Source organism: Barbatula barbatula (assembly GCF_947034865.1).
Source record: "Barbatula barbatula genome assembly, chromosome: 16".
Classification (NCBI taxonomy): domain Eukaryota; kingdom Metazoa; phylum Chordata; class Actinopteri; order Cypriniformes; family Nemacheilidae; genus Barbatula; species Barbatula barbatula.
The window spans coordinates 10,236,537-10,253,053 of record NC_136779.1 but is presented as its reverse complement, the minus strand read 5'-3'; the positions used below and the strand labels follow the sequence as shown (position 1 = coordinate 10,253,053).

General features: G+C 38.9%; 1 protein-coding gene across 1 annotated transcript; it reads right to left on the bottom strand.

Moving 5' to 3' along the window:
• Positions 1-1,147: 1,147 nt before the first annotated feature.
• Positions 1,148-16,465, bottom strand: nsfb (N-ethylmaleimide-sensitive factor b). The gene is made up of 22 exons (XM_079477108.1): positions 16,348-16,465; positions 15,244-15,329; positions 14,930-15,029; positions 14,284-14,323; positions 13,853-14,019; positions 13,630-13,737; positions 13,451-13,526; positions 13,014-13,169; positions 11,477-11,676; positions 10,039-10,204; positions 9,553-9,627; positions 9,249-9,436; positions 8,152-8,247; positions 7,519-7,675; positions 6,661-6,794; positions 6,495-6,561; positions 6,207-6,286; positions 5,035-5,169; positions 4,728-4,841; positions 2,806-2,861; positions 2,657-2,728; positions 1,148-2,243 (listed from the first exon to the last, which is right to left on the bottom strand). Exons 1-21 carry the CDS (start codon positions 16,357-16,359, stop codon positions 2,698-2,700), a joined length of 2,244 nt encoding a protein of 747 aa, XP_079333234.1. The 5' UTR covers positions 16,360-16,465; the 3' UTR covers positions 1,148-2,243; positions 2,657-2,697.
• Positions 16,466-16,517: the final 52 nt, after the last annotated feature.

The window sequence follows — 16,517 nt, the reverse complement described above, 5'->3', positions numbered from 1 at the left end:
TGCGAGAGAGTCTGGCTTCACGACTTGCAGCAGTTTTCATACATGTCCTGACAGCTCTATGCGCTTTCCATTAATAAAGTTTAACTACACAACGCTAAAGACAGACAATAGACCAGATTCACACCGATCTCTGAGGAGCCCTTTCTCACTGGCCAGATCTATGCTCCCATTTCCATTTCTCCTTCCGCTATATCCAAAGTTTTGTACAAAGTTCATAATTCCCTTTTTATTTTATAAACTGAAAATGTTATGTTTTTATAAATATTATTTATTACACAATGTATATATCTGTATGACTGAACTAAGATTATATATTTGAAGAACGACTTGTCTCGTGACTTTGCTTTTTAACTGACTTGATCTATTGTTATGTGTTCTCATCTATTTCAATCCAAGATTTATATTATAATACTTTTCACAACAAATTAGAGACGCTGGCACACAGCTAAATAAATGCTTCAACCTACATCTACTTGATCGCAATCCTCTCACCCATATGTCTGCATGTACTCTATTATTCAAGCGCTGACATCATCCCGTGGATGTGCAGCTGACCGGTCTGGTTAAAACACACCAAAGGATTGAAATGTCCCACGTAGACCGTATTCTCACGTCTCGTACGTACGCTCGTCACGTATATAAACCCTTTTACGTAAAGACGCAGTCATATTTTGTTATCTCATTTGAGTCCACACTGATTTCGAGAGAGAAATTAGTTGGCGTTTTTTGAATTCGCAAGTATGCTGTACTTTTACACAAGTTTACACGAGAGGAACAACACTCTTGTTTCTTTAGCCTACCTTCTTTGACACGCGAGTGCTTAATCAGCTTTGTTGAAGCTTTATTTGATCCACAAAAAACGTACAACCTATAACATTTAACTTAAACTCAGAATTCACACCTGCTTCTCGTGACAGACGTTCTTCGCGACGCGCGTGCTGTCCAATCACAAAACTCAAAAGCGGCCCTCTGCTAAATTCAACCAATGGCGTCTATATGCGGTAGCGCCTACCTGCTTAATTGACCAATGAGAAACGGGAGAGGTTTCGGAAGCGATCCCTGCCGCAATCAAGTTGAACAGGAGGCGCTTTTAGCAGTAGGCTAGTTTAAAACAAGTCAAACTTTAAAGAAACACACTCAAATGTTTGGTTACATTTTTACTAATGTTTTTTTATTCAATAAGTTATCTTACAGCTGTGACGTAGATGTTAAGTAAAATATATAATTTTAATCACAAATCTTCGTTCAACTTTGAAGGAGGTGATTTCTGTATAGTTTTCAGTCTCAGATCAGTGCAAATCCTTCATAAGCAAAACACAACAAGCCTTAATTGAAATCTCATAATTTCATTTTAATTAGGGAATATTTGAAGATAATTTACTTCTCAAGAGTAATACAATGTTTGTATTGATTCATTTCTGTACATGGCATGAAACACATTCATTTAGAGCATATTTTTACTCCAAATGTTTTACAATGACAAAACAGTTTGTGCGAGTGTACATATAACACAGAAATAAGAATTTAAGGCCAATGTGAATCATCCTGGCACTGTGGTGAGACTGGCAGTGGGGAGGAAGGTCCGCGGTTTACTCCATCCTTACAATGCTTAAGGCCACTGTTATTTCGATGCTTGTCCCCTTTCTTAGCATCTAACCAAAACATGAAACCCTTAGGAAAAGGCCTTTGTGTTCTTCACATGGAATCAGCTTGGAAGCATAAGAACGGTGGACATTTCCTTTTTATAAAAAAAGAAGTGCTCTTAAGAGTCAGAAAACCATAAAAGTAAAAACAAAATAATATGATACACTGCCATGTAACGGCAAAACAGTGAGCATTACACGATTATTATTGGCAGGCACATTTGTTTGTAAAAGAAGTCAACAATAATAAAGAGAAAAACAAGCAGAAGAGTTGGTCAGAGAAAATTCGGCAATTTAAAGGATTTCAAGACTAAGGCTTCATTGACAGAAAAGGCTTATGTCAAATAATTTATATGATATACATATATATGTATAAAACTCATATCGTTCAAAAAACCTGACATTCTGTACAAAAATAACACCTTGGACACTTGTTTTTTATTCTACTGAGGAATTAAGAAACTAGTGTTAAACAGTATCATTTAGTAGCCAAAGAAACATGCAGGACACAATACAAAAGAGGCAAAGTGAGGGAAAGAAAGATGTTGTAGGCTTTCTCTCTGTCGCTCAAGTGTTATCCAGACATCTTTGAAACTGTTTCTGTAAAGTAACACAACAAAAAGAAACAAGATAAAATACTTGATCCAATCTTTAAATGAGTGTCCCTGAACTCATCAATACAATTACTTAGAAAACTGGCTACCTGAATAACAGGTAATACATTTCACCTCTAAAACAACTTTTTTTCTACGTTGGAAAAGAAAAATTAAAATGATCACTTTTTACAATCCAATCAAATGTGAGTGGTTCAAATAATATTATTGCCTGCCCAAGCTTCTTCTACACTATTGTTATATTTCAACGTAATTTCAATGTAAATGGGATAAAATGCTGTTTCATGTTATCTACGTTTTTCATTATTTGATCATGTCTAGACCAATGTTGATGCTCAAGGCAAAATATCAAATCACACACACAAAGTTAAAAATGTCAAAGTTAAAAGTCAATCCTACCATAATATCCCTGGTTCAGGCAAACCTCCCAAACAGCGAGACTATATGGACATATGTTTATCAGAACCAAATCTGTAGAGAAACACAAACATTTAAAGAAGCAAATCAACATACAGGAAAAACAGATACGAAGCCAGAAATGGACTTACGCTCCTTCTTCTCTCAGTAGTGCCAAGAACTTGTTAACTCTGTATTCAAGAGGCATCTGTGAAAAAACGCATACATGTAATAACATACACACCGGGGATAGGTGAAAAAAGATTAAACAAGTGAAATCAGATCTGATAAAGATTCTTTTTGGTTACATTGCTCTACCTTTTCTGCAAAGTTTTGAGATGTTTAAAAGACAAAGCCCTTGTCAGCTATGTAAAGCCTGGAGGGCTCAGAGGGGCCCTGAGTGTGTCTGTATGGAGGGGTGGCAGTAAATGGCTGTTGGGAAGGGGAAGTGACAAGACTGGTGATAAATCCAGCAGGCCAGAGGACCTGATAACCCGACGCATTAAAGCTGACAGAACACTGAGGTATACTTTTGTTTTGAGAAAAATGTATTTTTCCTGACAGGCTTGGGCTTAATAATTCAATTGTGCTACTAATGCACCGTCACAGACTAGAACTCGACAGGCCTTTTGGAGGAAAGCTTTGAGCAGGAGAAGTCAAGCACCATGGAGGAAAATTAATGAAGGTGTATGCGTAACTTCACTTTTCATTTGCCTGGGGCTGATGAAGAAGTGGAAACTACTGAAAGCATAGAGGGAATGGGAGGCGAATGCAAGTGCGGCTATGTGCAGCATGTCCCGGCAGACTCAGCCTCATTCCTCTCTGAGGGGAAAGCGCTGCCACATTACTGCATACCACAGCAATTACACAGCATCAAGCATAAACCCGGCTGCAACTCCAATTATGCCACCACGAAAACAAGACAAACAAGACTACGATTCTATTTAAATCAGACTAGCACTTATCAGTGGTGCACTACTAAGAGAAACAGTCTTATATTAACACAAAACAGTTTTTTTAATCTGGTACGTGATTATTAATTCTATGTATTTATTTACACATATAAAACATATAAATTACCCTGCCTGTGAAGAAGTCTTTTTTGTGTTTGTTTCCTACATAAAAATATAATCTTGATATCATTATTTTTAAGATTAAATAAGGTTTTATTTGTAATCATGAACAAACTTCTGCAGCATTTATTGGTCTTAGTTCATGCTAATTTTACGATTTACCAACACATTTTCAATATTTTTTTATAATTTTTAACTTTTAACATTAGTTATTGCGCAATACAGGAACAATTATACGTGTATGAACAAAAATCAACAAATGCTGAAAAACTATATTGCTCATTGTTAGTTCATTTTTGCTATTGCATAAACTGATGTTAAAAAATACAACCTTATTTTAAGGAGTTACTTTTATTTTATTATATTCAGATATATTAGTCGTTTGAGAGTGCAGAAGGATTATTTAAAAAAAAAAACGAATTTTCTATGGAGAAGAAATATGAGAGCCCTCTGTACACTCTATTACTAAGAAGCATACTATATTTGTCAATATATAATTGTTTTCAAATGTTTTCATAATTTTTCCCAAGTATGTAATTTCTGTGGCACTACTGACACCAAACAGAAGGACACGGGAAGAGTTTAAATGTGTTTTTTAAGTCATTATTCCGAATATTCTTTATATTAGAGTGTAAACTGTAATAGTAATGTAATAGCATTAGGCAGCTAGTATGACTGCAGGATTTTTAAGAGCAGTCTGTTTTTGGCAAGGAGCACGAAAGGCTTTAGTCAACTCCAGAAGCAGGTCACACACCGGCAGCGATGCGTACCAGCAGCTAAAGCATGTGCAGATGAAGACCGCAGAGTTTGACTTTGTTTACTTGCTTGTGTCAAGAAATGAATTCTGGAGAGGGCGCATCTGGAGGGGCTTGTTTTCATTACGATGCCACAAAATAATTTATTATGATAGCAACTCAACCACAGTTGATTTAGTAGGACTGCTGTGAGTCAGGGAGTCGTCTAGACAATCCGCAGGTTAATGAGGTTTATCTGTGTCTCACCTGCAGTGACATCTCAATGAGCATCTGAAGCTTCTTGATGCCCAGCCACACGGTTTTTCCTTTCACCACTCCTGCGATAGTTGCTCGATCTTTGTCCTGAAAGCCCCCGAGAAGCTAAACCCACCAAAGAGACACAGACAATCAAATATGATCCAAATTGAACACAATTTAAACCTCTGTTCAATTATTCTATTGTTTTCCTCTATAACACTCTTTTTCTACCCAGAGAAACCCATGAACATTTTTTTATGTCTTGCCGAGTCATTAGATGTTTATTCTTTATATACTTTGTCTCTCAGAGACACACCTCCAGGGCCTCCATGAGATGTTCTCCACTAGAGATGTTGGGGATGTGAATGGTAGTGCTGAAAGAATCCAACATGCCCATCTCCTGCAGAACATCTTTCCGGCTGGTAGTGCCGAGAATCAATAACTTACGACCCTGTGAAGTCAATCAAACAAAAACTCTATCAATATCATATTTGTAATTTGATTTAATTGATCAAAATATACTCAGCAAGTCAAACTCTGTAATCCAGAAATATGTGCTGCTAGTATGGCCGTGCTATCTAGGTGAAGCAAAGAGGTAGGCCATTCCCAGAGGCCCCAGCGAGCACAGGGGATTATGGGTCGCCCCCCTGTGGCGCTCAGTATATGCTAGCGCATGCAGATGAGGTGCCACACAGGCAGCGGGCCTGCCAGGTCCCGGTTCTCTCACAAACCCTTTCTATCGATTCACCCAAGACCGACTCCCTGCTGTGTGCTGCTCTATACAGCCCTGATCCGAAGGCTATTCAAAACACCTTACAAACACAGCACAACACCTATTCCTGTTTGACATACAGACTCAGTGCCATTCTCGAATGAAATTCTAAGACGACACAGCGGTAGCTCGGGGGACCTGTACGCTATAAAAAAAATGCATTAAACTGCTGCGGCACAATAACACCGTGGAGGCTTGTCATTATATGCCTAGTTCATGTTTAAAAATTATGACAACATCATAAACTAAATTTTTTTTACATTGCCCTAGGAATGACTTGGGTTAATACACTTCAATGCGAGACCGCAGAATGTTATCCTTAGCCTATAGTCTGCCAGGTAAGAATCATAAGTCTGATCACTTAGAAAAGCAATAGCACATGCTCTTTAACAAACCATGTGGTTTAAAGTACATTATGATTTATGTCTGTATCAAACAGTGCAGAAAGAAATATGTTGAAGCTTACGGATACGTTTTGATAACCCTCAATAATAGAAATGCTTACTTTAGCAAGCTCAACTTACTCTAATTGAAAAAAAACATAATACCACAAAATCTTGCCTCAAAGACTATAACAAGTCCTAAATGTCTAAGAATAAAGTATGATGTAAGGTCCTCCATAGCAGTCAGGGTGAGTGATGAATTTTCTGTCAAAGAGGTGCTGCCCCCTGTCTGTGGCCTGTATTACAGCAGGCGTAAATAAAATCCGTACTTACCCGAGGAGGTGGTTTCTTTAATAACACCAGCAGAGCCTGCAGCACCAGGTTAGAGAAACGTGGACCGATCGGAACAAAATCTGCGGAGAAACAGAAATAAAAAAACAAGGAAAGAACAAAAACAATGAGTTTGGGGTAACACAATATTCATAAATCACAGTTTTGTTTATTTGTATTACAATGTAGGTTTTTCTTAAATCAATAGAAGTCCTTCTCCTGCAGATCCCAGCCTAGCCCATAATGCAGAGCAGCCCATACTTATAACATATGAGCAAATAACAGACTTACCCAACAGACGTTCTATATCGTCCACCACCACGCAGCTCAGTTGGGACTTGTAAGCGTCCTCAAATATCTAAAGCAATGAAACCCACAAACCCACTTTTAAAGTCCACTGCTACCTCCTCACGCACAGATCTCTAAGCTTCCTAACCTACAGGAACGATGTTGCTACCTTCTTGATGGCCTGACACTTGGCGTTCTCGGAAAAGCCGATCATTTTGTCTGGCGAGCAGATCTTGATGAAGGGGAACTGGGAGTCTTCTGCGATCTTGGCTGCCAGTGCGGTCTTACCACTGTGTGCAGGCCCTGAGGGAGAAAAAGGTTCACACTCTCAGTCATATCAGATTGCAGCGTTATGGTGCATGTTTGCTGGTGTGAACGAAAGAGCATGAACAGGGAAGAATGTTATTCTCTCAACTTTTGTGTGGATGTGTGTGTATGGATCTGTTCCAAAACTGACAGTCTACATAAGCAGCGGCCTTCTACGGCAACATACAAACTCCAATGGGACTTCGTAAGGTGCATAATTTGGAAAGCTCTAAATAGGGACTCAAAAGTGATAGTTCACCCAAAAATGAAATTCTGTCATCATTTACTCACCCTCTTGTCATTTTAAACCTTTATGATTTTCTATTTTCCGCAGAACACAAAGGAAGATATTATGAAGAGAGTTGGTAAACAAACCACAAAACCAATGCAAGTGAATGAGGGCCAGTTAACAACATTCCTCAAAATATCTTCTTTTGGGTTCTGCGGAAGAATGAAAGTCATACAGATTTGAAATGATAATGATGACTGAAGTTTTTCTTCTTAGTTAAAACATTACATACGCTCCGTTAAAGTCCACTGTTAAATGTAAATTTTTCATACTTTTAGAGCTCTGCTGTACAGTATAATTATTATGCATATATTTAGGTAAACCCTTAATACAGGACCATGCCTATGATTGCCTTAAAACCTGGTCTATGGAGGCAGCTCACTAGTTTTGGAATAGAGTATGTCTGTATGTGGCTGTGTCTATGAGACTTGCCCTCCAGGAGCACAGCTACGAGCGGTGTCCGTTCACTGTTCTTAGTCTGTTGCACCAAAAGGTCTCCATCTCCTAGTATATCAGACACAGCATTGCTCCATTTCACAATGCCGTTCATGATGTAACTTGAGTAATCCTCCTGATTTGTACCAAAGGCCTATACAGGAAAAATAAATGTGTTTGGTGAGGAGCACACTCTTAGACTTTCCACACAAAGTCTAATGCATATTGCACACAAATATAAGAAGAAATCCAAAATGACTTCAATCTGCATACACATCTGTTTACAAGATCAAATGAGGTGATCAATAATGATGATGTTACGAGATACAGCGTCATCGAAGTTTTGAAAGGGAATTTCTAAATGGAATGTTAACAGGATCTGTATACTGTGCTCTTTGTCAGTTACCCATGAAATAGCTCTTATTATGTTTAGACAGACACACATTTATTAGTGTCACGATGGTGTCAGTCAAATTTCCACTTTTGGTCTAAACCGTAGCTTTAAACAAATAGACTGCAGTGTGGACCAAATTTAAAATCTGGACACATAAGAGTTTTTTGTCTGTTAAGGATTTAAAGATAATATCTCATTTTGTCAGCTCTACTGGCAACCATGGAGAGCGTACTTACAGGTTTAATATCATTGTTCAGGGAGGCCAAGAAGTCACTTCTTGTAACCAGGAGACTGTGAGCTTTTTCCGTGTCCACCTCCACCCGAGTGCTGGCCTACGGGAGCAACAACAACACACACATTTATCATCAAACTCACCCCCTTAATCAATAAAAAACATTGACAAGCTGAAAGAGAGAGAGACAGAGAGACCTATTACACCTGTCTAAGCTCCCGTCATTGTGTGTCAACACCTTCAAATTTGGGAGTGTGTGGACTGTGCCACCTTAACACACACACATTTGCCCAGCTGTCCAAATGAGGGCACACAGTGGACTTCAGTTGTTATATGTCAAGTTAATACAATTATTTTACCCTTAAATATGTGCATTTTAGAAAATGAATGAAAACATATGTTGCTTTTTACTTCTGAGATCATTCTGGAACATCCCCAATGCATCTAACTGCTTATTTCTGAACCCCAGTTTTTCCCCAAACTATAACTAAGTTAACACACAACGTGCTGAGTTTAGCAGTGCATTTCAGAGTTTTTGCTTAAAATAAATTTAATGAGAGAAACTCCCTAAAGACAAGACGAATTAAGCAGATGGATAAAGACAGATCAAAAGTACACCTGATAGACAAAGAAGGAGAGACAAAATTGAGATTTAAGGGTTTTAAACACTATATATCTTAAACAGAAAGCAGACAGTTTAATAATCCAACCTTCATTTTTACCGGTTTTAAATAAGTAATGCTATTGTTGGGAATTCTGGTTAAAGGTCAACAAAGATGTATTTTCATCATTATATATATATATAAATAAAATAACATATGTAATATTATAATAATGTTTTATAATCTGAGGTTGTCATTTGGTTACACTCGAGCACAAATGTAATCATATATGCACATAAACACCTCAGTCCTCATATGTTGCTGTAATCTGATGTCAATTGAATTAAATAAACCAATTTTGTCACTTTGGCATGCTGAGCTTCCCGGCAGAGCTCTGAATATAAGTACATTGTCATATGATGCAAAAAATTGCTTCCCCGTGAATTAAAATGTTTGGTTACTTTTTGTACAGTTATACTACATATACACAACTACAGACCTTGATGTGGCGGTTCATAGCGGTCGACTGGGCAGCCCGAACCAGACCTTCCAGCTCAGCTCCGCTGTAGTTCTTGGTCTCGACAGCCAGCTCCTTGATGTCGACATCTTTGGCCAGCTTGTCGGACTGCTTCATCTTCGCCGTGTGGATGTAGAGGATCTGAACGCGGCCTGTCTCATCAGGCAGACCTGGAAAGGAACAAAAACTCGCACATAATTACCTGGAATTTAATGAGATGTTGAAGTGGAAGAACAGCGTGTGCTGATGTGTCCTAATGAAATGAGTCATGATGGCTTGTTCTTACCGATCTCCATTTTGACCTCTAGTCTACCTGGCCTCAAGAGTGCATCGTCGATCAGGTCAGGCCTGTTGGTCATCCCTAAAATAAGTACAGATCAAAGAAAAGCTGAATTAATTACGATATTGAAGGGCCGCTGACGCAATACAGTTTTCAACTAAAACCAGAAAACTTTAAACATTTAGCTGTTTCTTCACAGGGCAAGAGTGTATTTTGAACCAGAAAATGCAAACTTTTGAAAACGGGTTTCGAAGTGCACATTTTTGAAAATAATGGTATTATTGTCTTTGTGTAACCAACGAGAACATGTATAAAAGGTGACGTCATGCACACGCGCCTTCAAGGTGACATCATCTGACATGGCAAAATACGGCATAATTCAATAAAAAATGTTGTGCTTTTTTTTTGTGCAAAGTTGAGTAAATGTATCCTAAATAAGACATCAATATATTCCTTACAGTACTACTCTCTCAAAGAAAGAAAAATTCTTACCAATGACCAAGATGTTGTTAAGCTGCTCTACACCATCAATCTTGGACAGGAGCTGGTTGACTACAGTGTCATGGACCCCCGTGCTGCCCGCCATGCTGCCACGTTGCTTGCAAATAGCATCGATCTCATCAAAAATGATGATGTGCAGTCCGCTGTTGGCCCCCAACTTCAAAAGCCAACAAAAAGACAGAAAGTGTTAACCCGTGTGTGCTAAATATTAAAGGTCATATTACTTTATGATATACATTGTTAAGAGTTTTTCTTGTGAATGATTTATATATGCTGCCGGGTTTTTAAAAGAGAGAAATTCTGTCATAATTTACTCAGCCTCTTGTCATTTCAAACACAATGTTGGTAACCGAAAAACAGCAGTACCCATTCAGTTGCATTGGTTTTGTCTCCATGCAATAAAAGTGAATGGGTTCGGTTACCAACATCCTTCGAATACCTTTTTTGTTATGCAGAAAAACGAAAGTCATACAGGTTTAAGGTGAGGTGGTAAAGGTATCCCTTTAAGAAATACCCCAGTTGTTTTAAACCTCTTCATCTCCCAGTATCACCATTTTACTAAACTCTGTAAGTAACTGGTTTGGGAAAGGACGTTCAAATTCCCTTGGAGACACCCATGAGTACAAAATGTTTTTTATTATCCATCTTCCTCGAACGAGAAAGTTAATTTTGTATACCTTGAACACCAGCTTCCGCTTTCACACACTGACCAATATGTTGTTGACCACAACACTGAAAAATCTAAATCACGGCTTCTCTCTAACTCTTTCTCTATGGTTTAATGCCAGGCAGGTGAATGGACTGTGACCGCACGAGCACTGAGTAAACGCTGTCACAATGGTCCACAATTAAGGCTTATCGTCTTCATCTCTGAAGCTGTCAGGGGCTGCGCTGTTACATTTAGCATAGATGGGAGGCCGCGATGAGTGTGCGTGGCCTCCCGTGAGATGGGGTGACGGGTCGGAGATAGCCGAATCCTCTCATTAAGAGGTGATGAGTGAGCTCTTCAATGTCATGTAGTCTCAGAGTCTACAACCACAACATGACGCTAAGAGCCAGCAGTTCACTGCCAACACTTCACGACACCCTTGAAAGAAAATCTGAGACAATATGATTACGTTCCTAAGCAAACACCAGGGCATTTACAGTAATAAGTAGATACATTTCAACAATCTGGAGTTATTTGTAGAGTTGCTGAGGGGCTCAAAACAAGAAACAAGCCTATGTAAAAACATCCTTCATACAAACCAAAATTTCCCTGCCATAACATTTTCACAAACTTGTTTATTCCAAGTGTTGAATGTCAGTGGGTTCAGTCAAAGAGCCAGAATAATATATGGGTGCGTAAAAAGTCTCTATCGTCTATTTACACAAACTGTGTTAGGAAATTTTATCATTTTTGTTTCCGCAGGATTTCCTGCAGTCTTACCCTTTTCTGTTCCTCCTCAGCATCCGCGAACAGCTTTCTGATGTTGGCCTCTGACTCGCCCACATATTTGTTCAAGATCTCTGGCCCGTTGACCACCTTGGGCTCTCTGGCATTCAGCATCTTACCGATCTGACGTGCCATAAGGGTTTTACCGCAGCCGGGCGGCCCAAACAACAAGATTCCCTTCACGTGTTTACAGCCTGCAGACAGAGCAAAGGATTGTGAGTTGTAAGGACAACATCTGCTGAGCAAACAAAGGCTGCCTTTGGGTTGGAGACCTCCCAAAGAACATGAAACATTAGACAAATCACGAAAATGGTATACTATACAGCGTACACGGGAGCCTTTTTCATAATAAATGGCATTTGGATTAACCAAGAGCAATTTTCGGTTAGCAACATCTATTGACTGCCATTTGGAAAGAGCGGGAAGGCTCCAGATAACCAGGAGCTCTGAGATGGGAATCAGAACGGCCATTTACAGCCGATGACAGACTCGGGTTGGGAGAGGGCGTGAGGCCAGGAGAAGAATGAGATTGTGGCCGAGCAGGGTGAAATGACCTTTAGGTGGTGGGAGTTTTGGGAGAAACTGGGTGCACGGTGTAAACTCCCACCCAGGCATCAGACAATAACATACTCAGAGACACGCGCGCATACCTTCCTTCAGCACCTGCCATCCAAAACCGACCCCAATTAGGTGCTCACCTTTGCGCTATCAAGGCCCACCATCTCATTAGAGCAGCCAGCTGCTTGAGCCAGAGGCCAACTCCTGCAGCCATCACCACCCGCAAAGGTCATCTCTCTCACACACTGAAGGCTGTCTGTGTGTGCGTGTATATGTACATTATTTCAACCAAAATTGTACGGAAATAGCTGCTTTGTAGAGTTCTGTTTGACACATCCATAATACATTTATTTGTCTATTAAAATAGAAAACTCATGCATAGACTGATATTTTTCTGATGTCGAGACATGAATTTTGTTACTTAGTGTTTCAGTAGACATGACCAAATCCAGAATGTAGTTATTTAGTCACATTTTGTTTGTCTAGAATTGTGAATTAAAGGACTAGACATTTTACAAGCAATTCAAAAATGTCAATTTCGAAGAGTTCAAAAATTGTTTTCTTGCAACTACAGAGAAAATAAATAAAAGCATAAACGCACTTCACAATTAGACCGTTTAAGAGCTGTCAGTCCAAACTTTTGGCTGCTTTTATTTATTCTGGCTCTATCCTCTCTCTTTCTCGTGACATATTGGAGTTGCAGCATTCCGTGATTCATGTCACCCACAGCATGCTCTGCTTTTGCCTTTCTGGCCATTTAAACTGAGCGAGATGTGGTTGTACAAACAGGACAAGTTGTGGAATGTAGAAGAAAAGAGGCAAAAACACAGAGGCCCCCCAAAAATGATTTGGATACTCAAGTCAGACCTAAAAATAGCTTATTGTCATTGAATTATAATTGCATCTTGCAACAGATCATGGGCATGACTGAAAGAGAGACATGGAATATGTAAAACGAACAAAGGTGACTCACCCATCTGCTCAACTATATCAGGAGGAAAGACTCTCGAGGCAAAGGCCCGGCGGAAAATGTCTGAAAACTCCTTGTCCAGCCCTCCAATGCCCATGCGCTCAAAGTTCCAGTCAGGGTTAATGATGGACTGGCGAGAACCACTAGTCTTTGCTTTTCCTGGGAAAGCATGAACAAAATACAATTGTTGAACAATACACAAGAAATAGGGGAAAATTCATACTTGCTTTTCATTCACTTTTAATTTAATCTAGAGAAGACGTGGTAAGGTTTCGAAGAGCAAAGTGTTTTGGCTGCCATCTTGTGGGTAGGTTGGGTTATTACATCATATTAAGACAACATCATGTGTTTTTCTTGTTTTTCAATGCTCTGATAAGTGCTTAACATTTGTTGGTTAAAATGGGGCTGTGTGGGCTTATGTGTGGCTGAGCAGTACTAACCAATTAAATTGATGGATGAGCTTTCAGCCTTTTCAAAAATCACCTGACTGTTGCCGTGCAACAGACCGATCGCAATCTGAAAAATTAAAAACAAATGTCAAGAAATATTGCTGGAGAAAACAATGAACATGAACGACTTGAATCAAAACAGTCGTCACTGAAGGTTTATATGAACTTACTTTGGCTTTTTTACTAGAGCTTTGCTCGCCCCTGAGGATGCTGGGATCCATGGCCTCAATGTCTTTTATAATGAACCCAAAGAGCTTGTCACAGTAGCTGAAGGCAAACTATAGAAGAGAGAAAGACTGTGTATGCAAATGTGATGCTACATCCACCACCAGCGAAACTTGCATTTAATTTGACAGAACAATTCCTGAACCTGACAGGTTTTTAATATATTACCTGCTGGCCAACACTAAAGGCCTGAGCGTTGAAAAATTGGATAAATTCAATGGCCATTTTATCCGAGTCGTAAGGGTTGCTGTCGACGCTTTTCTTCTGCAGGAAGTCAATCTCTAATGTCATGGTTCCTACATACTGTTTCGACGGGTCAAAGTTATACACACTGACTGCAAATGAGACAAGAGAGAGATAGTATTGACACATACCTACTACATTAGAATATCTGATTGTTTTGTTTCTGTTCAGTGTAAAGAAACTATAGCTAAGAGGTTCAGACTTCAGTAGCAAAATCACTTCAACTCCAGATCAAAATAACACCTTAAATGATGCTTTACCAGGCATCTGTGCTCCATTATACAGTTAATTTCTCTAACCCAAACATGTCAAGTTTTAATTCAATTGTGAAAAGTTAAATGAAATTGTATTCGTACCGTCTACATCCTGGTTAAGTGAGAGTCCAGCCCATTTCCTCTAAGAAACAAAGAACATATTATCAAACCTTTATTAACTTACATAAAGTGCTACATATATCATTTGTATCATATTCCAGGTGCAATAGACTTAGTTTCAACATGTTCTACATTTATACATTAAACAATGGAAAATGTGGTATTATTAGCATAATCCTATTGCTAAATGTTACACAAATACATTGATGTAACTTTCTCTTAATAGATGGTCTTATTGTATAACACATTAATACTGTATTTGGTTGCCTAAGTTGCTAAATGTTTAAATGAATTTCTCGGCTCTGGTTTCTTTTATCTTTATTTGTTTAATGTATATTGTACAATTTCACATCGTGCCATAAAATGAGACCAATAAGAGAAAGGTACTGATGTACCTGAGAAGTCCCGCTGTCAACAGATGAAGGAGAATCAGGTAAAGACAACGCAAAAAGACATTAAAAAAGCAGCATGCTGCACAGCTGACAACAGCAAATTGTGTCAAAGCTCAGAAACAGGACGCCTAATACATTATTTTAGACTCAACAGATAGCTTAACAACAGCATAACATATCCACCGATATCCCTAAAATGAATATATAAACTGGGGATGGATGACCCAAGTGTGTACCTGAGGTAGACTGAAGGCAAGGGTTCCAGGAACCACGCTTGGATGGGTTTTCACCGTGAAAACAAACTTCTGAGTGGGCATAGTTTTAATCATCAAATGCCTTGAGAGAAAAGGATTTAAAAAAGTTTATTGGACACATGTATGTTAATACAGAAAAAAACGTTCAGATAAACACAAAACAAAAGTCAAGCGAGTAGAGAAAGGCTTCAAAAGTCAACTCGCACGCGTCGACTCTGACACTTTGTTTGGCAGGGGTTCATTTTGGACCTTGGTTGCACTTCTCTTATTTCTGATTCATTATATTGAATACTCACTGTCCAGATTTGAAGTCCTTTTCACTTGCAACCACACAGTTAGTGAGAGACAGTTCATCTGTCGGACATCTCGCTGCTTGCATTAACTTTGGAGAAGAAAAGAAAAACAAGACCAGCACAGGAGTGATTTAGCGATAAGTGATAGCGAACCGCAGAAGCTGAAATTTCAACTTGGATGGAGAATAAATCTGTTATAGCGAATGAAATCATCTCTCTGAGTGATTGTGCAGAATGAAGAAAACAGAAGTGGATCTTTAGTCCGTCTCAGATTCTGAATACAATTATTATTCCCAGTTAAACAATTCACTTGATTACAGTCATTCTGAATTAGGCTCAAATGCAAAAAAAAGAGTCATATCACGTGTTCTCATTCCTGCATTTCAAAGCTACAACCTCTTAAACGTTTCACTTAAATGGTTAAAATGATCATTTTGGTGATAACACAATGCAAAATGACAAGTTAAAATTGGCAAACAGAAAGAAACAAGTTTCTCAGTTTTCAAAACTTTAGTTTTTAAACTGAATTGTTAAAAGGCAGAAAGGTGAATAAACAACAAGACCAGCACGCAGACGTTCAGTACATGACTTCAGGTCTCAGCTGAGCAATTTTGCATGGTAAATGAGAGGCCGTTTAACAAACAAGAAAGACATTTTCGTTGAATATGTTTATTAAACAATGTTCTTGCTGTTTGTCAGGAACAGTCCTGCTGTCACAAGCATCCCTTTATCAAATCGTTAGCTCTCATTTAAACTTTCATTCAAGTTACGCTATGTTTTAAGACAGCAGCAACACTTCTATTACTGCCCACTTTGTCAAAGTCAACTTTTAAGTTCGTTTAAAGAAAGATTCACATTTCCACACGTGAAACACTGTTGTGTTTACAACACTTCGTTGGGTATTTCCCCTAAAAAAGTCATAAGATGTGATGTTGGACTGGTCTTCCGGTACTGTATGTGTGCTGCGTGTGAATGACGTGTACAGCTCCCTGACAAAAACAGTGCGTTTGCATGAGACTCTTATCTGTGGGCTCTATAAATATGTCCCTAAATTATAAGTTATTAAAATGCGACTCGAAAGCAACTTTAACATTAAGAAATACTCACCCGGCCTGCCATCTTTGCGTTTATCAGGTGATCGGGAGTAATTCCGCGCAAGCGAGAAGTTGGTTGGGTCGATGCTGCCTCTAGCGGTTGCTTTCGGCTATGGCACGTACAACATGTCGGAAGTACAAAACTATCATAATAAAAGCACGGTTAACAATTTCGACCACCAA